A 27937-nucleotide genomic window follows, 5' to 3' on the forward strand; every position below is an offset into this window, starting at 1 on the left:
CATCTGAGAAAAATGATTGATAATAATTTGATGGAATAAGTTACCGTAAGTAGCCAATCAAGACAAAATTTAGAATAATTTTGGATCCACCTGCAAACATGCTGATTTACAATAATTCTATGTGTCATGGGAGAATGATTCCCTTCCCTTTAATAATTTTGTGGAATGAGAGTTCAAGTGTGCATTAATAGATCTCCTCTTTGAGCATCCATAGTCTTGAATCATAAAAATATTTGCCAAATGCATCCTAACTCATACTGTCCTCTTCACCCTTTACACCTGTACTCACTGACTTATCTCAATTCTTAGTTTACCAATATCTTTAATTTTCAAATTCTTATCCTTGTGGCCAAAGTTTCCTGCCTGAGTCCTCTCTAGTCTGTAAAATGCCCTACAATCTTCCAAGTCCTCGACATTCCTTTAACCCTGGTCTCTTGTACATTTCCAACTATCTTTACTGACATTTTGGCATTCATGCTGAGGGCTGTTATACCGCTAGCTTTATTGATTTTACATCCTTCACTTCTTTATAAACTACTTTGAGGAACCCTTTTGCTCCTTGTATGGCAAGTGCAATTTTTTGTCGATTGCTTTCCTATGAAATGCCTTGCTAAATTTTAGTACATTAAAGGAGCCACATGAATGCAAGTGTTGTTTTACTTTTATGTTTCCGAAGTCCTAATCTATTTATCAATTGTATATCACAATTCAAATTTGCTTTGCTGCTGTTTCCAACCAGGTGAACTAATGTAGGTGAAACTGCTCCTAATGGCTTCACCATAACTAAAGATCACAAATAAATACACCGCATTTATTAGATTTGTACTTTATCAATGCCAAGATTGGTATATCTATAGATAGCACATAGAACTGTATAGCACAGTACAGGCCATTCAGCCCTCGATGTTATGGCAGCCTTTTATCCTATATTAAATATTTAAAAATCTTGCATCTGTCATATGTACTGTCAGGTCAATCTTCCACTATTGTTACTGCTTAATGTGTGGCTCGGAAGTACTAAGTCTCTAAAGCATCAAAAATCAACAGTACAAAAATTGAAACAGGAAATAATAGTTGCACATAGTGACATTGTTATTCTTGGCTAGAATAAAGAAGATTCCCCATGCTCCCATTAATCATACCCTGATTAGTGCAGTGATTAAATGTCAGGGATTGATTTTATGCATTTAATGTGTGGATAAATATTTTTCACTGCATTTTGCTGGAAGGAATCATTCTGCTTTTATTGGAATATGTGTTCTATAGTTTCAGTCATGAGATTTATTTTCTGCAGTTCACAAATACTGTTTCTAAATAGACCCTGTTGAATGTTTGCTGTTGTGTCCTGTTTAAATAAACTTTATGGAGCAAACAATTTTCAAACCAACTTTGTTTGTTTCAACATTGACTGTGCTGTAAACTTAATAGGAAAGATCACTTGACTCAAAATGTTAACTCTGTTTCTCTTTCCACAAATGCTGCCAGACCTGCTGAGTTTCTGTAGTAACTTCTATTTTTGACTAAACACGTACCTCATATATATGATTGGGTTTGTGAACAAATGTTTTTATTGCTTGCTTCATTAGGCTTGTGCACTGATGAATGTAATTCCAGTGGATGAGGATATTAATGAGAACTCACGCGTGCTAATGGATGCAAAAAAGAGGTTCTACATCATGTTGATTTTTTTGGGGGTGGGGGAGAATGAATTACCTGAAAGATTCTGAGACCTTAATACCAATTCTTTAACCTAATGCTATGGAAAATAAAGAGCATGAAAGCATGGGAAGGATTAAAGCATGAAGACCACTGGCAATCTGTGGTCTGGGAAGGCAGAATGGGATAAGAATAGTGGAATGCTCTTACACCAACTAGCAGAGTAAGGTTAAGGCTGAAAGGTCACTATGGCGAGATGAGATAAGAGTTAGTAAAGGTAGTCTCCCTGTTAAGTGTCATTATGACAAGATTAGGACCATAAATATTTGGGACATGACATTAAATATCTAATTAATAGTTAGCAGAGTCAGCTTGAGACAGGAGACTATTGTAATAGATGGAATAGCTAAATATCTAATCATGACAGGTTAGTCTGGAATGGAAGGTCACTGTAGCAGAGGTGATAATAAATATCTAACCATGACATTAGAATAACATTAAGTAGAATGTACAACTAAAGAGATAATGGGAATTAACATCACTGGTTTATTGTGTAGCTAGAGTAAGGTACTTTGATTAATATAGTTGGACATGCTGATAAGCTAACAGAAACATGGTTAAAAAAAATATTAAAAAACCACGGACCCTGAAGTTCGTGGGCATTCGAGAATCTGCTTTCTCAGTGTCACGGCTTTTTGTTTGCAAATAAAAGACCTATTTCTTGAAGAATTCTCTGCGTCTCCTGGTGATTCTCTACATTTTCTCCACCACAATGCTGTTTGGCTGGGGTGGGGTGCACTCTACATTTTTACTGTATACAATCTTAAGTTTTTTGTGTGCCTTATTGAAAAGGAAACCTGAAGCTATAACAAAGTTGTACCTGAACCTACCACTGGACTCAGACTCTCATTGGAAAAGTATGAGATCTAACACAGTTTTTTGAATTTTGGCCTACTGGACAACTAGTTTACTCCTCCCACCTTTCTAAACAGTGAGGGCTCAGAAGATACCTCGCAGTGTTGATTGGAGTCATCTTCAGAGCCCAGAAACACTGTGGATTGCTTTTTGTGTTGCACTGCCAGAAGAATACATTGTCCTTAGAGAGGGTACAATGTTGTAATGTAGTTAATTCTGCAGTGAGCATTATCAGAATTGTAGCATTATTGAGGGTTATGTCATGAGGGTGAGTTGCTTAAACTTGGTTTGTTTTCGAGTTTTCAGAGGTTAATAGATGATTTAATTAAGCCATTTGACCACAGTTTTATAGATTACCTGACAGTATATTATTCTATATCCAACTTTCTACAACTATTTACTAGATTAACTGTCAACAATACAATAGCATGTAGAGACACAAAAATAAATGCCAGGAAATACATTAATCAGACAGATACAACATATGTAAATTTTCACTTGTGAAGTACATACTTCCTTCTAGGAGAAAGTGAGGACTGCAGATGCTGGAGATCAGAGCTGAAAATGTGTTGCTGGAAAAGCGCAGCAGGTCAGGCAGCATCCAAGGAGCAAGAGAATCGAGATTTCGGGCATGAGCCCTTCTTCAGGATTCCTGAAGAAGGGCTCATGCCCGAAACGTCGATTCTCCTGCTCCTTGGATGCTGCCTGACCTGCTGCGCTTTTCCAGCAACACATTTTCAGCTACATACTTCCTTCCTCTTTTAGAATGCCAGAACAGTGGATTCGGGCATTTAATGTGTGCTTTTAAACACACATGCTGCACTCACAAAATTAAATGATCTTTCATTTCAATGTAACTTACTTGACTGTTAACTTATAGTTAGCATGGGTCCTCCTGACCTTGAAACTGTAAAATTTCTAGAACATTAGTAAAACTTACTAAAATCGTGACTATAATATCTGGTCAGAATTTGGGAATTCTGTGGCAAGTAACTCACTTCTTGACTACCCAGAGCCTGTTCACTATATACAAGGTATAATTCAGGAACGTGATGGAATACTCTCCACTTGCTTGAATGAGTAAAATTCAAACATTACTCAAGAGGTTTCATGCCATTCAAGGCAAAGAAGCCCACTTGATTGGCACTGCATCCACTACCTTAAATATTCATTCCCTTCACCACTGACATTCGGTGGCAATAATGCATAGCATTTATAAGATGCACTGAAGAAAGGGCCCTTTAGCACCATCTTCCAAAATTGCTACCTCTTACCAACTGGAAGGACAAAGGCAGCAGATATACAGTATGGCCCCCTGCATGGCCCCCTCAAAGCTGTGCGGCATCATGACTTGTAAATAGATTGCCTTTCCATCGCTGTTACTGGGTCAAAATCCTTGATCACCCTTCCTAACAACACTGTGGCAATACCTATATGACATTGACTGCACCACATTCTAAAGGACAATTATGGAATGTTATATGTGCTGATCTAGACAGCAGCAGCCATATCCCATGTCATGCTAGGTATCAGAATAATCACGTATTATATAAGACAATTAATTATTATATCACTTCTGCAAACTGTACAATAACTAAGTTCAACTAGATGTAGATAATAGATTTTGTCATCAATGGTACAGCAACAAATCTCCCTATTTCCAAGAGATTTTGCAAGGTTTTCAGCCTAAACTCACTGTCACTAGACACTTTGACCCCAGGATCGTGCACTCTATAGTGGACCTGTGGCTTGTATGAACATAACAAGCAAAAACAAGGTTCTTCAACCAATCATACTGAAAAATCTTCATTGAGACATGCAGGACATAAATCAGGAAGTACACACCGAGAATTATAAATCAGACTTAGCTCATGCATAGAAAGCAAGCTGAAACATGGGAACACTGGATTAAGATAGAAGAGAGAGTGAAAATATAAAAAAGAACTCCACCACTAATTAAATTTTGAACAAATGAGACTTCATACTTGTAAAAATATTTTTTCAGGGACATAGCAATTGTTCAGCAGCAACTAGGATGGATCATGCCATTAAAATTTCATCTATTCTCAAATATGGCAGCCCTAACATTCTCTGTTTGGTTTAGTAGGTAAATACACCAAATTCCTGACTTCAAATTGATTTTGATGTCTCAGCGCCGCCTTTGGAGGAAATATGTAACTCAGTCAAAATTTTCCAGATCTTCATTTTTCCTGCAGGCGTGTAGTCACAAAGTTGCTATCTAGTTTTTTCACGATAACAGTGTGTTTTTAGGTTCACAGTTATTCTCAATGGGAAATCTGGATCAATATGATTATTTTAGAAAGTATTATGGAGCCATGATAATTACAATCGTTTATTTAAATCATCACTATTAAATATGAGCCAGACAATACTGCCTCAAGATACCTGTTTTTGCTATTCAGGGTATAGTTTATGTATGACTCTCAATAACAATATCTGCTAAATTATCCAAAAATATTTCCTGATTGTGAAGCCAACTTTTTTTATTACCACCTTTAATTATTACAGAAATTTGAAAAGTCTGACTTACCACTCCTCTGGATGACCAAATTGATCTCTGTTCCAACGGAGCAGTCCTTTAAAATCTCCACTACTTGGGTATGACTGAGAGTCTGCACATTTTGCTGATTAATCTCCATAATTAGGTCACCTTCGTTAAGGCCACCACAGCCTTGAATATCTAGGATTTGTTTCACTCGCTGCCCTTTGGGACTATCTGCTATGGTAAAGCCAAAGCCTTGCGCTCCTTTCACAATTGCAATTTTCTTGAATTCACACTGAGTGGCTCCTGAAGAGGCCATAGAGACACTATCCTCCTGAACTGTTGATAATGTTCCATTCACCTGGTCATCAGTGAGTATTGGATTAAAGGAATGTAAATGTTGGTCAGAGATGTCTGGTGCTGAGCGAGAAGTCCGGGAACCAAACTCCACATAAGTGTCATAATTACTTCTCCCATTTATTTGTATTGGTTGCCGGTTCACTAATGTTAAAGGAGGCATCATGCTGTTGTTTGGGTCATCAGGATCAAAGGGTAAAAGGTACCCACGGCATAAAACAAGATTGACACATTGGCCAATTGGGATAGACTGGAAAATTTTAACTACTTCAGCATGAGTATATCCTAGGACACAGATATCATTTATATAGACAATCACATCACCTAGGGAGAGAGAATGAAATGGAACAATAAGATAAAACTTTAATAAAATATATTAAGAAAATTGCATTTGCTTGTGCTTCCCCCTTTAGAATTAATGAAATTAATCAGAGTTATCAAAGACGTTAATGAATACAAAGTTGAGAAATGCAAGAATAAATTGGGCTGTAAAATGTGGGGGTCCTTTGGATTCCTGTGTATAGAGAAACTAAAATGGATCACTTTAATCAAAATTTCCCTGTGACATTGAGGGGAATTCAGGCATAAAAGATTCCAGATATGGCAATCAAATATGACAGGTGATTATTTAAGCCTCACAGCTGTTATTAAACAAAACAAAACAATCAATACAATTACTTAACATTTCCTGCCTTCTCCATGTTACATATTTCAAGAAAATCAGCTACTGTATCTCTAGTTATTAGAATAGAGAATATTTCATAACAACAGACACGTGAGAAATTAATTTATAATTCATAATCTCATGCACTTTTATAAAAATGTGGTTAGCAGGAGTGGCACTGTGGCTCAGTGGTTAGCACTGCTGCCTCACAGCGCCAGGGACCTGGGTTCGATTCCGCGGTGACTTGGCGACTGTCAGTGTGAAGTTGCACATTCTCCCTGTGTCTGTGTGGGTTTCCTCCAGGTGCACCAATTTCTTCTCACAGTCCAAAGATGTACAGGTTAGGTGAATTGGCTATGATAAATTACTGAGTAGTGTCCAGGGATGTGTCAGTTAGGTGTATTAGCCATGGGAAATGCAGGGCTACAGGGATAGGATAAGGGGATGGGCCTGTTTGGTATGCCCTTCAGAGACTCGGTGTGGACGAGTTGGGCTTAATAGCCTGATCCACACTGTAGGGATCCTCCCAAAAAATCATAAAGCTACATCAGGTACATCTTACTTCTGGTAACAGATTAAAGCTTCTCCAGGATTCACTCTACTAAATAAAGTTTTTGGGAACTATAAATACTTACTGATGTAATCATTAATCCAATTTTACACACAATGTCTCATGATATCAGTCAAAACATGATAAGTTGAATTTTGGGGTCCTACATAACTGACTTTGCCTACAAGCATGTGTTATGTAAATAAAGTGGAAACATACTGAAGCAGCAAATGTGTGAAAGACATCTATTTTTCAAATCCTTTGACATCTTAAATTGACTGCAAATGAAAAGGTTGAGTAAAACTGCTGAAATATATTGGGAGTTAGCTCCGGAGAAATCTTTATCTGCGTTGTGCACTATGTTCAAACAAGTGCAATACAGTCAAACATGCCTTCTATGTGTTTGTGCTGCACCATAAAACCCAGGCATTTCAAGACTTTGATGGCTTCAGCTCTGGATGTAGGTGGGTGAGTGGGTAGCATTCAGACCCTTCATTATTATAAAATTTCTTGGTTGAAGAATGTATTGCATCTGTAACTGCTTCATCTATTGGTTCTGTTGTGCAGTGTATGGTGTTGCCTGTTTCTGCGCAAGCTTCTATGTTTGTCTCTGATGAAATTTCCATGCTAGACTCCCATGTGAGTGAAAAGAACCTAATCATTGGGCTGATTGGCCTTCACTTTGCTCCTCCTTGTTCCCAGCATCTTGAGCAGTTGCCTATTTGAACTTAATGTAGTGGAAGCAGTCAGCAATTGTGATTTTCGTAATCTTCTTTCAAACCTTCTTCGTAATGAACATGGCCTCAAAACTGTTAAGTGTGCTCCAGCTTCTTATTAATGGCCTCAACAACATGAGAGATCGGCTATCATTAGTAGTTGGTTTTAGGTTTTTAATCATCCACTGATCTTATGGCCAAAGCTTGGCATTGCATTACAAGGCAAGAATGGCAGCTTGACGCTCTTGAGGCAAATGATGTCAGGGTGCATGGGGTAATATCTGTAATGATTATAATCTTTATCTTCTTACATTGATATATTTGTCTATTTTCCTGATTCAATCCTCAGGAATGCTGAAGGTCACTCAGGCCGTTTTGCCAGTCCCATACTGTGTGGTAGTGTCTTGACATTTGAAAAGCAACATGGCTTCTTGGACTTTATCACTGGAACAAAAATGTTTCAGTGCCTTTTTTACTGATGCAGACCATTGCAGTGACATGTGCATTGCTTTGCTTTTCACCATTGTGCACCCATCTTCAAACATTAAAGCAGCAATTTAATAAACAATAGTAAAAAATATTTGGTTTCATCCATGTTAAAAATGTCTTTTGGTGCATAGTCATTCAGAAATGTGGGACAGACCAGTTTGCAGCCAATCATCTGTCATTACTAACATAACTGCTGTATTTTCACCACTTACTATATTGGTTCAGGCATCCAGTTTTACAGATGAACTCTTTTTGCCCAACTTCTTTGCCAGGATAACTCCCAATTTCCTTCAGGATTGGAGCAGAGATGAGAATATTCTGTACTCAAGCTGTCTTAAATCATGGGTGTAGAGCTTCTTCAAAGTTGGGATAGGCAATCATTCTTATCCTCTTCCTGGCTGTAGAGAATGCCAGTGTGTCAAACTGTCCCAACATATTCAGCATGTGCTTCAGAATTGCTGACAATATTCACAGTGGAATCTCCATCTCCTTAGTGAAGTCCACTTTTTGCCTTGCATCACATCTGAATTTATGCATTGGGCAGTATCAAAAATCTAACTGTCAATATTTAATGGATATCATTGAAAATTAAATATTTTCAGTATTAATGGTGAGTTTCCTTTAATATTTACACATACGTTTTAAAGAAGATTACTCCTGGAAACCTTCAGTGTTTCACAAAATAGTGTTAACGGGCAGTGAGAGTAGATTTATTTTTATATTTAGTGCAGCTCTTTTTCTGTCTTTAAAGTGCTTTAAAACAAAGCCATCATTATTAAAACAAATAGTCAGTGTTCAAAGACATGAAGGGCCATGCAGATGTTCAACATTAACAAATTAAGTTCATAACAACAGCGTCACACATGCATACTGAGAGGTCATGATTTAAATATGCAGACAAACTGTTTTCACAACAAATTGCATAACCTGGTCACCTGTTCACCTCCAGACAACTCTTGAACCACTTCTATCTCCTCCTGAAATTTATCTTTTTTTAAGAAAACTGAACAGGTTCAGTTTAGAGTAAACGATTTGAAGATGGCTGTGGAGACTAATATTTATCTGTGTGCTCAATAACTCCAATCTGGGTATAGTACAGGGCATTGGTTAGGCCACTTTTGAAATATTGCGTGCAATTCTGGTCTTCTTCCTATCTAAAGGATGTTGTGAAACTTGAAAGGGTTCAGAAAAGATTTACAAGGATGTTGCCAGGGTTGCAAGATTTGAGCTATAGGGAGAGATTGAATAGGCTGGGACTGTTTTCCCTGGAGTGTCAGAGGCTGAGGGTTGACCTTGTCGAAGTTTATAAAATCATGAGGTTTATAAAAGCATGAATAAGATAAACAGAAAAAGTCTTTTCTCTGGAGTAGTGAGTCCAGAACTAGAGGGCATAGGTTTGGGGTGAGAGGGGAAACGTATAAAAGAGACCTAAGGGGCAATTTTTTCACGCAGAGGGTGGTATGTGTATAGAATGAGCTGCCAGAGGAAATAGTGGAGGCTGGTACAATTGCAACATTTAAAAGGCATCTGGATGGGTATATAAATAGGAAGGATTTGGAGGGATATGGGCCGGGTACTGGCAGGTGGGACTAGATTGGCTTGGGATATCTGGTCAGCGTGGACGAGTTGGACCGAAGGGTCTGTTTCCGTGCTGTATATCTCTATGATTCTAGTACTGATTGTAAAATCTAATTTACAGATAGATTTCTTCACAAATGGGAAGAGGTCTGCAGAACCTCAGAGGAAGTTTATTTGACAATTTTGACTTTTAATTTCACAAAACTTGAAATAAACTCATTTTTGGGAGTACTTAAATGATTGATTCTTGCAGGCTTGCCCTCCTTAATAGCAATGCCATCAATTGCGTTTGGTTAGTTTTTGTGGCAACTCTGTATTAGGTGCGAGAAGGACTTCTCCCAATGTATGTACTCATAGCTGTGTGTGAGATTTTAGGTTTTTTTTTATAGTGTGCATCATCAGGCCCATAAAATTCACATGTCCAGTTATCTCCATACTGCAATTTGCAACAAGCAAAATAAAAGGTGGAATGAGGCTTCACATGCCCCTAAGTACTTTTGAAAGTAATAAATACATAAAATTTCAATATTTTGTTTTAGATTCTGCTCTGCTAATGCACCTCACTCCTGTGAAATGAGTGAGAAAATTGCTGTCTGTTCTGAAGTTTTTGAGGGTCCTTCTCAGATACTCGTGAAGACACGAATGGCATCATGATACTCAACACTTCTGCTACTCCCTCATTTAAGACTGCAATGATTTGAAAGCTGCATACTGCAGGCTATCCATGGCACATTTCAAAGATATAAAAAATGCTTAGCTCTTTGTCCATGATTAAATTATACATTCCCTCTATTAATTTTGAAGTGTTGTCTTTCTGTTCCTCCTAATGTTCTTACATTCATAGACCTTTCTCAATAAAACAAGGTACCCTACATCTATAATTTACCTTGGAGACCCTATGCTTGTCTTATTTCACAAACTAAACCTTTTGGTCTAGTGTTCCTGATATGATGTGCTGAGTTTAAACGTTTTTGTTTTGGATCATAATATTGCCCTTTATTCCTCGACTTACTCACTTTCTGGCACTTCATTAATTCTTTAAAGAATCTTGCTGTAATTGGAAAATGTACAGATAGACTGAGAGGAGAGAGTGGTGTAGTGATAATGTTGCTAGATTAATAATCCAGATGCCCAGGCTAATGCTTGGGTTCAAATTGAACTATGACAGCTGATGGTATTTAAACTCAATTCATTCATTTAATAGAAGTGAAGTGAACTAGGCAGTGAATGTTGTCTACATGGATTTAAGAAAGGCCTTTGACAAGGTCCCTCATGGCAGACTGATACAAAAGGTGAATCACATGGGACCTGCAGTGAGCCGATAAGATGGAGGCAGAACTAGATTGGTCAGGGAAGACAGAGTGGAAGGGTGTTTTTCTGAATGGAGATTTGTGCCCAGTGCTGTTCTGCAGACACCAGTGGTGCTGGAATTTCTGTTGTTTGCAATATTTTTAAATGATTTGGAGGAGAATGTGGGTGTTCTGATTAGTAAGTTTGTGGATGACACAAAGCCTGGGGGGCAGCAGATAGTGAGGATTGCCAGAGGTTACGGCAGGATAGAGATAGGCTGGGAGTTGGGTGGAGAAATGGTAGAAGGAATTTAATCCGGACAAATGTAAGGTGATGCATTTTTGAAAGTCTAATGCAGGACAGATTTATACAGCAAATGGCAGAATGCTTAGAAGCGGTAACGTTCAGAGGGATCTCGGCATACAGATTCACAGTTCCCAGAAAGTGGCAGCACAAATGGAGAAGGTGGTCAAGAAGGTGTATGGCATGCTTGACTTTATCAGTTAGGGCATAGAGTATAAAAATTGGCAAACCAATTTGCAGTTGTGTCAGGCTTTAATTAGGTCACATTTGGAATATTGCATACAACTCTGGTTGCCACACTTACAGAAGGCTGTGAAGGCTTTGGAGGGGGTGCAGAAAGAGTTTACCAGCATGTTGCCTGCTTTGGAGGGTATTTGCTATGAGGAATGGTTGGATAAACATGGTTTGTTTCCACTTGAACATCAGAGGCTGAGGCGCGACCAGATAGATGTTTACAAAATAATGACAGGCCTGGATAGAACGAATAGACTGAGTCTTTTTCCCAGAGTAGAAAGATCATTTACTTGGGGACATAGATTCAAAGTAAAAAGGGGGAATAGTTAAAAGAGATATGAGAGCATTTGTTTTAAACATACAGCCTGGAATGCTGTGCTTGAGAAGGTAGTAGAAACAGATTTAAAAGCAACATTTAAGAGGCATCTTGACAGATGTATAAATAGGCAGGGAATAGAGGGATATGAACTGTGTAGAGGCAAAGGTTTTTTACTTTAGAACAGAATCATGAGCTGGTGCAGGCTTGATGGACTAAAGGGCCTATTCCTGTGCTGTACTGTTTTTACCTTTGAAAAATATTCTCAGTAATGGTGATTCTGAAAGAAGCACTGATTATTGTAAACACATTTGTCACAAACTGTGTGTAACCACGAGAGTCAATGGGAGCAAGACTGTCTGAACTAGAAACCAATAACCTTGATTTGATTAGTGTGACTTTTGTTGCTTAATAAATTGTCCTGGTACTACTTCAAGTGCTTCCTTATTCAAAATTTATTGCTTGTTTTTTGGTGTTCCATGGCAAGATTGGACTTGGGTGGGGAATGTTTGTTATTCGTGGTTAGGGAGGTTGGTAGTTGGAGGAAAGCACCCCATGATAGGCATTTGGGTCATTACTTTTTTTAAACCTACATTTGGGTGCGCAGGACACAAATATTGAAATTTATTGTTGACACAATACTTGGGAGGAGGATAGTGAAAGAGGAGACAGAAAGGCTGATGCAATTGGTGGACCTGTGGCAGATGAAACTTAATGCACAGAGGCAGCAGGAAGAATAGGAGAGGCAATATAAAGGATTAACAAGTCTAAATAAGGTGCAGGAGCAAATAATTGAAGGTGGCAGGGCAGGTTCAGAAATTGTTGAACAAAACATATCATTCAAGGCTTTATAAATAAAGGCATGAAATTTAAAATCATAGAAGCTATGGTGTATTGTCATAAACACCGGTTTGTCTCGACAGTATTGTATCCAATGACAATTTATGAAGAGCGGAAAGCATTAGAGGGACTGTACATAATATTTATTAGAATGGTTCCAGATATTATGGTCTTCAGCTTATTTGGATAGATTGGAGAACGTGGGGTTGTTATTCTTAGCAAACACTGAGAAGAGAGTTGCTATACGTGTTCAGAGTGATGAGGACTCTGGACAGATTAAATAGGCCTGTACTATTCCCATTGTTGAAAGTGTCAAGAACTAGGCTACTTATTTAAGATGAATAGAAAAACAACCAAAGCTGAGATGAAGAACTTTTGATTTTTTTAAAATGTGGGATTGGAAACTGGAATGTACTGCCTGAGAGTACAGTGAAGAAATATTCAATTGTGGCTTTCAAATGTGGATTTCAAAACGGAACCAGATAATTATTTGTTGAGAAAAATATTACAGGGCAATGGGGAAAGGTGAGGAAGTGGAATCAGTTGCTCTTATTGAAACCTGGCACAGACATGACAGATCACATCATTCGATGGCTACATCTTTCTATATCTTTGTAATCTCTCCAAGCTACCCTCAGAGGGATTTGCGCTTACCTAATTTGGACCTCTTGAGCATTCCCAAACTTAGTTTCAACTGCTTTGCCCAGTGATCTGGAATTTCCTTGCTTAACCTCTGTTTCTCTTCCTCTATTGTACTCTTTAAAACCTACTATTTGAACAACCTTTCAGCCAACTGCCCTTAAATCAATATGAACTTCGTGTACTATTTAGGTTGATGATACAGGTAGTTCTTCTATAGTGCAATGGTTGAGTTCTTGTGCAACCCCACATTATAGGAAAATCGTGCTTTAGATAATGCGCTTAAAGTGTTAGTGATGTAATCGCATTACAGCCAACACGCATTTTAAAAGTTCACATTATAGAAAGTGTCCTTAATTTGTCAATCGCGTGACAGCAAATTCGTGTTAACAACGCATGTCATAGTAGAACGCCTTTGAAACACTTTGAGGTTCCATACAGAATAATAGAATGACTACAGCAAAGGAAGAGGCCATTTGGTCTTTTCTGATTTGCTCACCCATTTCCATTTTGCCATCTACTGCTGCTGGTCCTTCTGGTATCACACTCTTTACTTGCAGAAATTCATCAGGCTCATCACCACCAATAATGGTGAATCCAAACCCCATGCTGCTCTTCTTCAGTGACGTTGTAAGAAACGTTCCCTTCAGCTGTGAAACATCTCGAGTGAAGAGTGGCTTTTCTAAGTTGATAATGCAAAGATAAAAAATAATTAAAAACAAGTTTGAGACATTTGTGCCATCACAGTGCTAAAGGCACTGATAGTGTGCAGTTTTTATTTTTATTTTTAACCCTTTTGGATGGATATTTTAAAATAACCAGTTTATCAGTTGTAAAATTATAATACAAAAATTGTTACTAATTTCATAGTTCACAATTTATTGGAAAATTTAATATGTAATAGTAACCTATGTGATTGAAAGGGTTAAAAACAATTACTATAAGCATGCTAAAGCAGGTAACAGAAGACCACATTCACTTCCAGTGCCTTTGACAATGAATAAGAAGCTGTGATGTATAATTCCCCACTACAAATGTCTGCTTTACAACAGTGCAGCTTGACTGTGAAGTTGCACTTTGACATACCATACAGCCTGTACATTCCAGCACTGTCAGTCCGATACTGAGACAGGTCATTCGTACTGCGCGACCGCTGAGGCAGAGAGCCTGGGCAGGTATGTTTGGGTCTAGGTAATGTTGATGATGAGCCTTCTACAGTTATAAAGGAGAAAAACCCTCATTCTTAGGCCTTGATCTTATGAATAATGACTATACTCTATAGAATATTGATATTCCATGCTATTTAATTCAAAAGAACATTAATCTCCACCAATTCTACTATGTCCTAGGTTGCAGTTACAGCATCATTTCTGCTATGATTGATGCTTCAATTACATTATATTTGCTTTTATGCATTAGTCCTGAAACAGTGAAAAGCCTCTTAAAGATACACTAATAGTAATAAACTTCAGCACGCAAGGAAGACATCACAATAACAAAGCATTCCAATGTGGTGTCATTTACATACAGTATTATAACGATATTACCTCGGAAACCAGCTGCTGGCATAGGGTAGAGCACTAGATCCTGCTGCAATGGACGTTGCTGCTGCAACTTCTTCTTTGCTTCAAGAACAGGATTTTCAAACTGGGTTTTTCGATTTATGTGACTAAAGTGTCATATGGAAAAAAGAAAAATAGCAAGAGCAGAAGAATGGCACAAAAAAAGCATTGAAATAGGAGTAATCAAGAGTAGGAAATATGCAAGGAAGAAAAAATCCAGAAGACAGTGAAAGGTGACAAAAAACAAAGACACACTTATTATATTGTCCAGGTATTAAGGATATCAATATGTATGTACGTATGTATGTATGCATGTCTGAAAATTTTAGTTCAAACAGAGAGCAAGTTATTCTGTGATGTTCATCACTTTGTAATCACAATTAACAGTTACTAGAACACCTATGAAACAGTTAATGCCAGAATTCACCTTAATGTAAAACATGAAAGCATGATGAAAAGCTGAATGTTCAATGAAATTGTAGAATGAAGTAATAATTGTGATACATCGCTTTGGACATACTGTTAAAATTTCTACTGTGGATCTGTAATCTTTTTATTCTGAAATATTAAAAATAAGATACTCTTCAGCAAACTTACTCAACATAATAGGTGCCATAGACTGGATCATTTATTTTCTCCCAACCATATGGAAGTTCTGCAATGACAGAAAGATAATCACAGATATACATTTGTAATGATAGTAGTGATTTATACACAAGTTATTTCTGTCCTTTATGTATGAAAATCCCTAATAGCTGAATTAAACATAGAAATTGAGAACCTAGGTCAAGGGTCAAGGCCCATAATACAGAACACCATTAAGACTGAGAAGAATAAACAGGACATAAAGAAAAACATGAAACAAAAATAAAAAGATGTAAAGCTTGTGTTTAAAGAGCTGAAAGACTGTAAAAGAGTTAAGTTGTTAAACAATTTTAAGAAGATAGTATAAGTAAACATGATGTTTGGGTTTCAAATATTTTGGGGGTATATGATAAAGCAACAGCATATAGTATATTCGCAGTGTAGATAAAAGTTCAGAGCAATATTAAAACTTTTACATCGATAAATGGGGTCACAAAAACAATGGAAATGGAATAGGATAAGGTTTGGATTCTGGAAATGATTTCCAATTGGATTACATGTTTTTTTCTTGTACATTGGTCACTATTGTGAGAAAAATGCCAAGAAAGAATTCAGATAGGACGTCAGTATTATGGAGTTTTTGATTTCGCTCATTTTAGAGACTCACGAATGCTTGACCGGAAAAGAATCATTGAACGAGAAGACAACTTGAGCTTCCCTTTGTCTGTTTCATGATGATATGTTTATTACCTGTAATATGGATCCTATAAATAGGGATGTCTGGAAAAGGGTGGAAACCATTGATAGCTTTGTTATACTTAACCATTTGGTCCAGATGCTGCATTCCTAATTGTGAAAACATCCATAATTAAAATTGAAATTAAATTGCCCGAGGGAAGAGTAACTACCGTCCCACAGACATTGAGAGTGGAAAATGTTCATAACATAATATTGCTTTCCACAAACTTTAGTATTAGATCTTCAATTTGAAAATATAATTCTATCAATAGTTTAGTTGGCTGACATACTGCATAACAGGTTACTGAAACATAGAGACTATAAAGTCTCAATGTTGATTCCTGATCTGTACTCATGGGGTTGATTTCAGCTGGGGAAGCAGTTGAAGTATCAAAATTGATCTTGATGGCCTAATACTAGATAGGATATTAAAAACAAGTTCCCACTCTGAATTGATATTTTGTTGTTTATTTTGAAAAATGCCAATGCTTGTTGATCAAAAAAAGGAAAGATTGGACTCAACTGCAGTGTGCTCTAACTTACACTTGAGAGTGAGATCAGAGGGCTGATGCTTCTTGGTGAACCACTTCCTGATAAAAGTCAGTACTTTCAAGAAAGGCCAGGAAACCCACCATAAAAAGAAAACTGAATACAAAATCCCAAGCTTTTACTTTCTGAAATTTAAAGTTTAAGAAGAAACAAATATTTTTGTGAGGCTGAATCTCAACTCAGGAAATTATATTGTTAGGAAAGCGAACAGAAATAGCATCGCAGAGTGAAACCATTTCACATATGTCAATCAATGGTATAACATTATCTATTGGCCACGTATGCAATTCAGACAGGTAGCTGCAAAAATCTATTTACACACCTCTGGAACAGGTGGGACTTTGAACCCAGACCTCCTGGCTCAAACGTAGGGATACTGTCGCTGCACCACTATATAAGAATTACTACGCTGATACAAGTGATTCGTAGCTCAGTAAAGTATGTATAAAAAATGGCCAATTGTTCCTAGGCTTTTGGATTCGACCCAAGAACCTTAAGTTCAAAACACTATGTGGTAGGTGGATCTTGGTTGAAACTTGGCAAACCCGAGGGCAGATTGGGAAATGTGAATGTTGGCAAAATGGTCTGAGAAGCTGGATAGTGAGTCTGATTTCTTTCACGCTTTGTCAAAAATGGAAAAGCCTGTATATGTGCTGCCTCCTGGAAGCCGAGATGATCCACTTAAGTGGTCAATTCAGGGTTTCTTCCTGTCTTGATAAACCTTTTAACCAAATTGGAGTAGGTTGTCTCTGTGTGAGAGACTGTTCAGTGAAATCTAGTGGTCTCCCAGCAAGCTTTGGGTGGGTGCTCCTTTTGGGTATTTTATGGCCCACAGGGCTAAGGCCTCACCTACAGTGATGAAATACCTGGCCTCAGAGACCTGTCTTTCCCTTTGCCCCAACCACCATTGTTTGCCTCTCTGGCTCCTGTTGCCATAATAATGACCTGGAACTGAGATAATGTGCACATTACCTTAGCAGTTAAAGTAAGGTAGTTAAGATAGTTCAGATAACGATGCCTTGCTCTGGTCAGCAACAGATAATCAGAATAAGCTGAGATATACATGTATATGTGTACATACACTTGTTCAGCAGCAGTAAAATGATCCCAGTTTAACAGCAAGCTTGTAAAGGGAAAATCATATTAATGGTATGATTATAGGTTTACTTCAGCACACTGAAGTTCATCAAAATTACAATATCTAATATCTATTTAATTATTAGCCATTCTCATTAATGCATACTAGAATGGTTATAAACAAGCAGAGTTCAGTACAAATAATTGGGAACTGCCGAAAAATGCTGAACTCACACCATAAATTCTTTTGTTTTAGTTATTAGTTGTCTTAATTATCATTCATGCAGGTTAAACACAGTATTTTTAGGAACATTCAATTGTTGAATATTTGAAATATTTGATGTGAATTATACTGATGCTATAAAATTGGACAAAAAGGACAGATAACACAGTGCACATTTCAGTGAGGATAAATTTTAATAAGTTGGATCAAATGTTCACAATAAAATGCCAGTAAATTATTCTGGTCCCTGCTGTACACAGAGCTATGCTTCTTTGAACAATTTTTAAACAACATTATTGAAGAACATTCACTTGTATAACTCTTTAGGAGGGGGCAGAGCCATAATAATACGGTGAGATGCATTCTCACATAGGGAACCACAGATTGGCATTAAAAAAGGTGATGAATTTTCTGTATTATAATTTTGTTTGCAGCATACTTGTTGTAAACAGGTAACTCCATTTTTTATGTTGGGTATTTTTTTTACACTTGATTGTAGATTGTGAAGAGTACAAATTCCAGCCTCAGGTGACTGTCTGTGTGGAGTTTGCAAATTCTCCCCATGTCTGCGTGAGTTTCCTCTGGGTGCTCTAGTTTCCTCCCACAGTCCAAAGATGTGCAGGTCAGGTGAATTGGCCATGCTAAATTGCCCATAGTGTTAGGTGCATTGGTCAGAGGGAAATGGGTCTGGGTGGGTTACTCTTTGGAGGGTCGGTGTGGACTGGTTGGGCCGAAGGGCCTGTTTCCACACTGTAGGGAATCTAATCTAATCTCATCTAAAATAAATAGGAAATTCTGACATATTATTCCTATCATATTTTAAATTATTGCTTGAATTTATTAAATTAAATACTGTTATGACTTAACTGGGAAGAACGCACCAATAATTGTGTCCCACTGTTCCACAAACCATCACAAACTGGATAAAATTCCAACCAGACCACCAAGCCCAATTTTCCTGGCTGACTGTTGTGTGGAATAAAAGTAATTCACACCAGGTTGTAACAGAAATTAACTCTATTTCTTGTAATACACTTTAACAAATGGCACAGAAAAGAAAGGATTTCTAATCTACTTCTACGTGACTAAAAGTACACCCCTTTAAAAACTATAAATTCATACACTCATTCATGATTAAGGCAGACAAGGTACAGATGCTTGAATGTCGATATTATGGATTAAAAAGAATATTGATAGGTATACAAAATTTAAAAGAACATAAATCCAGATTTCAAGGGTGGGTGAAATTGTCTCACACAGTTCATCTTGACTTTTAGCACAGATGAGATGCTGCTGACTATAAAATGATGGTCATTCTTCACTTTGCTAGTTGATCCAGTAAACCTAGTTCTTTTCTTGTTATAAAAATTTTTGATCTTCTTTTAAGCTTTCTGAGTACTTTTTGTTGTTTTCCCATACAGAGTGAGAGATGTATGTTTTCAGTTTGTGGGCTCTGGATGTCTCTGCTGCCCTTGCACTTGCAGCTTTGTAACGAACTGCAGCTCAACCAGAGTGCTGCTGTCAGACAGAATTTCTTCAACTCAGAGACACTTCAAGCATTCCCCTCCCTGATTCAAAATGCAATATTGTCTGGAATAGCTGAAATGTGCAGCACTTGATTTTTCCCAAATCAACTTGTAGTCTCAAAAAAAAGGACTCTTACAATGTGAATGTCACCAAGAAATTTCTTTAAACCAATTTTATTCAGAAAAAAGTAAGAATGTCGCTTTTTCTTATTGTGGCCAAATAAGCCTAAGAATCCACTGCAGTGAAATAAACAATATAAGTCATCAATATTTTGGAAAGATGCATTATAACAGGTACTTGGTGAAATGTCATATGACAGCAATGCATTGTAAACGTTCTAGTCAGCTTGCCTACAACCAGTTTTTCCTGAGAAACATTTCAAAACTTGTACTTATCTTACTTTGCTTGTACTGTAGGAAACTCACTCTCTCTCTTAACACCTGGGTCTCCCCTACTTAAAGAAAAATGTAATTTCGTTTCTCCACAAAATTTATTATTTAATTTAATGCATTAAAGATTAATTGATTGGCATCCTTCTATTTGCTAGAGATGATGAGATTGCAGCTTCATGGAGTGTATGCTAAAATGCAAAAACAATCTCTCCACGTGCTGGACTGAAACTGAATTAATTTGAAATTTTCTGCACTTTTGTGTGGTCGCATGACCAATATGTTGAAACTACCCAAGTAGTTTGACTTCTGCATGTGCACTGCTTTGTAGACACTGTATGTCAATTCTGAGAAGTACCACAAATGAAAGGAATTCCATTTCCTCAGTGTTTGGGTAGTATCTAATCACATACACAGACTTATGCAGATCAATACGTGTTATTTGGCAATAGTCATAATGCTTTCATTTGTGGCAATCTGCAATGTCATTTGCATCTGAGCCTGGGAAACTGGGTGACAAGGACCATCATTTGACAACATAGCACGCTATACCGTTATGCACAAAAACCATGCTGTCACATGAAATGCAAGACAGCACACAATTGGGGTCTTCCACTGCATGGACCATTTTAAAGGAGATTCACAATATGAGTGCTAAGGTTTGTGGTGATCTTTATGCTTGCTTGTGTCATATTCCACATTCTTTTCATATAGTTCAAAATTACTGGAAGGATTAATAGCTGGATTATCAGTTTGTTTAAACTCCCATGAATGCTTCAACCATGAGTGACAATTCACGTAAACCAATCAAAACTGATGTTTTGGTCTTACAGACCAGAGTGCACAATCACACCTTCATGGGAAAACAGCTTTGCTGCCTGGTATATGGCGAACAGCTGAAAAGAAAGGTGGAGTGGGAGAAAAAGGAAGGGAAAAGACAACTAACACAATCCTTTTCTGGCCAGCCTACTGTAATCAACTCCCACCCTCCCCTCCGGGCACCTTCCCCAGCCACCGCAGGAATTGCAAATCGTGCGCCCACACCTCCTCCCTCACCACCATCCAAGACTCCAAAAGGAGCCTTCCACATCCATCAAAGTTTCACCAATGTCACTTATTGTATCCGTTGCTCCCGATGCAGTCTCCTCTACATTGGGGAGACTGGAGCCTCCTCGCAGAGCACTTCGGGGAACATCTCCGGAACAACCGCACCAATCAACCCCACCGCCCCGTGGCTCAACAATTCAACTCCCCCTCCCCCTCTGCTGAGGATATGCAGGTCCTGGGCCTCCTCCACCGCTGCTCCCTCACCACCCGACACCTGGAGGAAGAACACTTCATCTTCCGTCTCGAAACACTTCAACCCCAGGGCATCAATGTGCACTTCACCAGTTTCCTTATTTCCCCTCCCCTCCCTTACCCCAGTTTCAACCTTCCAGCTAAGCACTGTCCCCATGCCCTGTCCTACCTGCCAATCTCCCTTCCCACCTAACCGCTCCACCCGCCCCTCTGACCTATCGCCTCCATTCCCACCCCCATTCACCTACTGTACTCTTTGCTACCTTCTCCACAGTTCCCCACCCCCATTTATCTCTCCACCCTGGAGGCTCCTTGCCTCTATTCCTGATGAAGGGCTTTTGCCTGAAACGTCGATTTTCCTGCTCCTCGGATGCTGCCTGACCTGCTGTGCTTTCCCAGCACCACTCTGATCTAAACTTCTGTAACCAACGAGTCTAGTGGCAAAAACCAATGGAAGCGTTCCTCATTCTCTGCTTGCCAAAATTCTACACTTGCCATCCTTCTGTCACAGACCATCACAGTATCTGTTTTGCCACAATGACAAATAAAAGCCACCATAAAATAAATAGTCAATGTAAATTTATAAATCAAACCATGACATATTGCATTCAAACATCAATTGCATTGTAGTGGATGCAGCATGATTGGTGAGAGAAGAGCCTTGCAGGATGACCTTGAACAGCAATAACATTTGTAGGTCTGGTTGCAGAGTGCAATGTATCAACTTGAATGGCAGCCATCTGGGTTTATCACTAATGCAGAGGCACTAGTGGAGTGCCAGTTGTGAGAAGGTGATTGTGGTTAGGTTGAAAGAGGACATCAATAATATGCTTCACCATGGCAACCTGGCCGATTACCATCCAATCAATCTATTTTTGTTCATCAGTAAAGTGATGCAAAGTGACATCAACAGTGCTATCAAGCAGTACCGGCTTAGCAACAATTTGCTTAGTGACTCCCAGTTTGGATTCTGCCCGGGCAATTCAGCTACTGACCTCATTACAGCCTTGGTTCAAACTTGGACAAAAGAGCTGAATTCTACAGGTGAAGTGAGGGAGACAGCCCTTGAAATCGAAAGCGCCATTCAAATGAATGTGGCATCAAGGAGCCCTAGTAAAACTCCTCACATAAACATACTGACTACAAGCACAGGTCAGAGGCTAGGAATACAGAAGTGAGTAACTCACCTCCTAACACCCAAAAGCCCTTATACCATCTACAAGGCACAAGTCAGGAATATGATGGAATATTGCCCACTGCCTAGATCGGTGCAGCTTCAACAACACTCAAGAAGCTTAACACCATCCAGGACAAAGCAGTGCACTTGATTGGCATCACATTCACAAATATCTGCTCCCTTCATCACTGACACTGAGTAGCAGCAGTATGTACTATCCACAAGATGCACTGCAGAAATTCACGAAAGATCCTTAGCATCATCCAAACCCTCGACCACTTCCATCCCGAAGTACAAGGGCAGCAGATACATAGGAACATCGCCACCTGCAAGTTGCCCTCCAAGCCACTCACCACCCTGACGTGGAAATACATTGTCATTCCTTATATGTTGCTGGATCAAAATTCCTTCCCTAAAGGCATTGTAGGTCAATCTACAGCAGGAGGACTGCTGCGGTTCAAGAGGGCAGCTCACCACCACCTTCTCAAGGGCAACTAAGGACGGGCAATAAATGTTGGCCAGCCAGTGATGCTCACGTCCCATGAATGAAACAAAAAAAAGGTGTCAAGTTTTTCTTAGCTCCGTGATAATGACCATAGTTTTTTTTTGTTGACAAATCTGCCTATTCACCACACATTTTGTTATGGATACCCATCAACCTTTTTTTCCCTGTAGGACACCCTATCAAAATCCTTTACAGTGGAATCTGAGGGATCTGGGTCTTGGCTATAGAGCACTTGCATCTGGTCACTTACCAAATCCTGCTCAATGTCTTTATATTTTAATGTGAGGGCTTCAATAGAAGGTTTAAAGGTGGCCCCAATCTACAGTTTCTCCCAACACATTAATATACCCCAGATTGGCTTAACACTTATCTTCTGTTGGTTGTCAGTCATCTCAGTTGGCACCAAACTAGCCGTGCAACCCATCTGACTATTTCTTACATCCCAGTAATTAATTGACAAATACATCAAATCTAAACTGATCGCATTTTTGACATGATTGCCTGATTGTATCCAATAATAAAACCTTATTTTGTGATTGGTGTTTGATTTATTACAATTCTGTTCCAATATTCTTCCCCATTCCTATCCTATGTTTCTGGATGCTGAGAGCCACCATTTTGCTTCTATTAGTGACAGATGAGGGAATAGAATTTTTGAAAGAGAGGGTTCTCTAGCATTGAACTTACAAAGTAATAAACTCAGAACTTGTAGGTGAAGGACATATTCAGACAGGAACTATTTAGGTAACAAATCAAAGGAAGCAGGAGGCTTCAAAGAAAGGAAAGCAGGGTCTCAGATGAGCCTGTAGAATTAACACAGTCAAAAGAAAAGTCATGACAAAAGCAGGATTCAAACATAAATGGAAAGCAACTTGGCTGGATGTTTTGCAGGTGAAATGGGCCTTGCTATTTTTGTTTGTACAACATACTTATACCAGAGTCACTATAAATGATCATAACCATTTGGGGGAAGTGGCAGTCCCAGCCCCATGTTATGTATCTAAGAAAAACACCAACACTTTACATTAAAAATGGCAGAAAACTGAAGAAAGGAAAGGCAAATGATGAATAGTTGTTCAGACTTGATGTGTGCTGGAGGGAGGTTTGGTGCAGGTGCCCTGAAGTTTGGGTTTGTTTGAATAAGGGTATAGAAATGGTCGTGCTATTTTCATCAAAGCAATCATGCCCTGAGCACTCATTGTCTCTCAATACCCAAAACCCTCATAGCTCTGACCATTTAGATTACTCACTGTCCCCAATTTCTAGATAGTTCAATAACTTCCAGTTCCTGAAGTCCCGTACTCTTAAATGCACATCTCATTTACAACGCACAAGGTAACCTTTAAGTACTGTAGGCTACCTTTAAATGGTGCTGATATAGCACAAACTTGAGCATCTGCTGAGCATTTCAGCCACTTGTCTGCATGTTTAGCATTGATAACATGAAAATCAGCAGTCAGCACACAGAAATTTCAAATAATTAATGGCCACCTTCTGCACCATAATAATTCATTCAGATACCCAAGCACATTTTGGGCCCTGTCCAAATTCACAGAACAACCCTTTTAGGTAGATCTTCTATGGATGTAAAGCTTCAAAATGCCTCAATTATGATATAGACCACGCTTCAATAACAACAGTTTGTACTTTTATGGCATCCTTAGGGTAAGAAATGTCCCAAGGTGCTTTACAGGAACATTATAAAACAAAAAGAAGGGTCTGAGTCATACAAGGGAAATTAGGCTACAAGCCAAAAGCTTGGACAAGGAGGTAGGTTTCAAGAAGCATTTTAAAGTGAAAATGAGATAGAGAAATCGAGGGAGGGGATTTCAGAACTAGGACCTTTGCAATTAAACACACAGCCATCAATGCATACAGTAATTATGATTGGGAATGAGCCAGAGGCCAGAGTTAGAGGTGTGCAATCACCTTAAAACATTGTGGAGTTGAAAGAGATGCCCTGGTAGGGTTCAGAAAAGATTTATTAGGATGTTGCCAGGAATGAAGAGTTTGAGTTATAAAAACAGATTGGATAGGCTGGACTATTTTCACTGGAGTGTAGGAGGTTGAGGGGTGACCTTATAGAAGTTTATAACATCATGAGGGGCATGGATAAGGTGAAGAGCAAAGGTCTTTTCCCTAAGGTGGGGGAATTCAAAGCTAGGGGGCATATTTTTAAGGTTCAAAGTTTGTGAGAAGATTTGTAGCTCGCGTGCTCGTTGCGGTGGTTCTGTTCGCCGAGCTGGAAGTTTTTGTTGCAAACGTTTCGTCCCCTGTCTAGGTGACATCCTCAGTGCTTGGGAGCCTCCTGTGAAGTGCTTCTGTGGTGTTTCCTCTGGCATTTATAGTGGCCTGTCCCTGCTGCTTCCGGTTGTCAGTTTCAGCTGTCCGCTGTAGTGGCTGGTATATTGGGTCCAGGTCTATGTGTTTGTTGATGGAGTTTGTGGATGAGTGCCAAGCTTCTAGGAATTCCCTGGCTATTCTTTGTTTCGCTTGCCCTATAATGGTAGTGTTGTCCCAGTCAAATTCATGTTGCTTGTCGTCTGCGTGTGTGGCTACTAGGGATAGCTGGTCGTGTCGTTTCGTGGCTAGTTGATGTTCGTGGATGCGGATCGTTAGCTGTCTTCCTGTTTGTCCTATGTAGTGTTTTGTGCAGTCCTTGCATGGGATTTTGTACACTACGTTAGTTTTACTCATGCTGGGTATCGGGTCCTTCGTTTTGGTGAGTTGTTGTCTGAGAGTGGCTGTTGGTTTGTGTGCTGTTATAAGTCCTAGTGGTCGCAGTAGTATGAAAGCAACCACCCTAATACACACAAACGAAGTTGCATCAAGACACTGTTCAAAAAGGCCACAACACACTGCAGCACACCAGAACTGCAAAAAGAGGAAGAGGAACACCTATACAAGGTATTCGCAAAAAAACGGATATCCTCGCAATTTCACCAACAGATGCCTAAGGGAGAGACAACAGAACGAGGACATGCCGCAACCCAAAGGACTAGCCACACTACCATACATCAAGAACATCTCTGAAATGACAGCCAGACTACTGCGACCACTTGGACTTGTAACAGCACACAAACCAACAGCCACTCTCAGACAACAACTCACCAAAACGAAGGACCCGATACCCAGCATGAGCAAAAATAACGTAGTGTACAAAATCCCATGCAAGGACTGCACAAAACACTATATAGGACAAACAGGAAGACAACTAACGATCCGCATCCACGAACATCAACTAGCCATGAAACGACACGACCAGCTATCCCTAGTAGCCACACATGCAGACGACAAGCAACATGAATTTGACTGGGACAACACTACCATTATAGGGCAAGCGAAACAAAGAATAGCCAGGGAATTCCTAGAAGCTTGGCACTCATCCACAAACTCCATCAACAAACACATAGACCTGGACCCAATATACCGGCCACTACAGCGGACAGCTGAAACTGACAACCGGAAGCAGCAGGGACAGGCCACTATAAATGCCGGAGGAAACACCACAGAAGCGCTTCACAGGAGGCTCCCAAGCACTGAGGATGTCACCTAGACAGGGGACGAAACGTTTGCAACAAAAACTTCCAGCTCGGCGAACAGAACCACAGCATATTTTTAAGGTGAGAGGAGAAGATTTAAAAAGGACATGAAGGGCAACTTTTTTAAAATCAGAGTGTGGTTAGTGCGTAGAATGAACTGCCAGAGGAAATGATGGGTGCAGGTACAGTTAGAGCATTTAAAAGACATTTGGATAAGTATATAAATAGGAAAGGTTTGGAGGAATTTGGGCAAAACATAGGCAAGTGGGACAAGTTTAGTTTGGGAACACGGTTGGCATGGACTGGCTGGACCAAAGTGTCTGTTACCATGCTGTACGACTCTTTGAGATTATAGAGTTAGGGAAGGGAAAGACCATGGAGAGATTGGAAAAGAAGAGACAGAATTTAAAATCACGCCTTTAACATTTCAATGTACAGTGCAGAATTCACCATGAATACATAAATAAGCAATAAATTATTCGGTACACTGCGATTACATTTTTAACAATTAATAGACAAAGATAGTCAATTAATTGGAAAGACTAAAATCACCTAATAAGCATTTTGTTTTGTACAGCAAACACTAAACTTACCAGAAACTTTTGATTTTTCCATCCCTCAACCACAGTTGTGACAGTCATATCTGAGTAATAGCTCCACTATTTTGAACAGCACTATGTAGTGAAAGGTACTAGTTGTTAGCTGTTTTTCTAACTAACAAACATTCCTTTTCCTAGCTAAACGCAGTTTTAACTAGGCTTGACAACACTGTTTGGCAATCTGGAAGCACCACTTGACATTGCCAGGAGTAATTAAGCATGTGTGAAGAAAAATTTTAAACTTTTGTAAAGTATTTCTACAACTGCTGAGCATGTGTTGAGAAACAATGCTCAGCAGCTAGATCATTAAGAATGCTTCAATTTTTTTCAAGTCATAGTTTGTAATAATTGAAGTGATATTCTTCACATGAAAACTTTTGATGCAAGCAAAGTACTGTAAAATGATATATAATACATATGGCTGTTTAACAAATATGGGTGGTGTAAATGGTGGATGAGAAAAGGAATGCTAACTAATGGATAATGATGTCACAAAGACATGAATAAAACAAACACATGATTATAATATTCAAAATAATAGTTAACTTAATCCACGGATGAACCATGAGTAATCAATGGAAATACAAGAAAAAATATTTTCTGCAACTCTTTCTACAGTTAATTTTATTGTATTTTGTAAGAAAAAAAGATAATTCACATCACATATAGTAAACACTTGCAAGAATTTTACAAACCTTTTTAAAACATATAACAATTTTGTTTTGCCTTATTGCCAACCTTCTTTCCCTAGTCATGGTTGAGTTTTCTTGCCTGGCTATTTACACTCCTACACTGATCAATCCACTTGAAGAATCTCATATATTAGCATTAGGATGAAGGGCTTGAAGAGAGGTGTGAGCATAAATAGTCACTGCCCAAAGGCTTTCTCTCTCTCTCTATGTGCTCATAGTACCGACAAAACTTTGGCTCGAGGGATGACTTTCAATAGATCGCAGTAAGGTAGCTGCTCTGCTACTTACGAAATCCTGAACAAGAATCAGGTTGTCTACAAATAATATAGCACTAGTTTCCACACAAACATGCTGTGTGTTTATGGAAGAGAGGCAGCGCCAGTACGGTTGCACTCCTGCCCTGATTCAAGTGGCACTACACAG

The 27937-nt window shown here is 38.9% G+C and overlaps 1 protein-coding gene across 19 annotated transcripts in view; it reads right to left on the reverse strand.

Moving 5' to 3' along the window:
• The window catches only part of LOC122561721 (membrane-associated guanylate kinase, WW and PDZ domain-containing protein 2), a 687684-nt gene that overhangs the window by 106417 nt on the left and 553330 nt on the right, over positions 1-27937 (reverse strand). For 12 of the 19 annotated variants that reach the window (XM_087999522.1, XM_087999521.1, XM_087999517.1 and 9 more), the window contains 5 exons: positions 15210-15267; positions 14598-14719; positions 14137-14262; positions 13550-13732; positions 5123-5755 (listed from right to left, as the gene is read on the reverse strand). In XM_087999522.1, coding sequence (XP_087855648.1) covers positions 5123-5755; positions 13550-13732; positions 14137-14262; positions 14598-14719; positions 15210-15267 — 1122 coding nt within the window. The remainder of the gene's footprint in view (positions 1-5122; positions 5756-13549; positions 13733-14136; positions 14263-14597; positions 14720-15209; positions 15268-27937) is intronic. The other 7 variants (XM_087999520.1, XM_087999519.1, XM_087999518.1 and 4 more) reach the window with 3 other exon arrangements.

The sequence above is a fragment of the Chiloscyllium plagiosum genome, unplaced genomic scaffold, assembly GCF_037043375.1.
Source record: "Chiloscyllium plagiosum isolate Xiang-an unplaced genomic scaffold, Cpla_swu_hap1 HiC_scaffold_23, whole genome shotgun sequence".
Taxonomy (NCBI): domain Eukaryota; kingdom Metazoa; phylum Chordata; class Chondrichthyes; order Orectolobiformes; family Hemiscylliidae; genus Chiloscyllium; species Chiloscyllium plagiosum.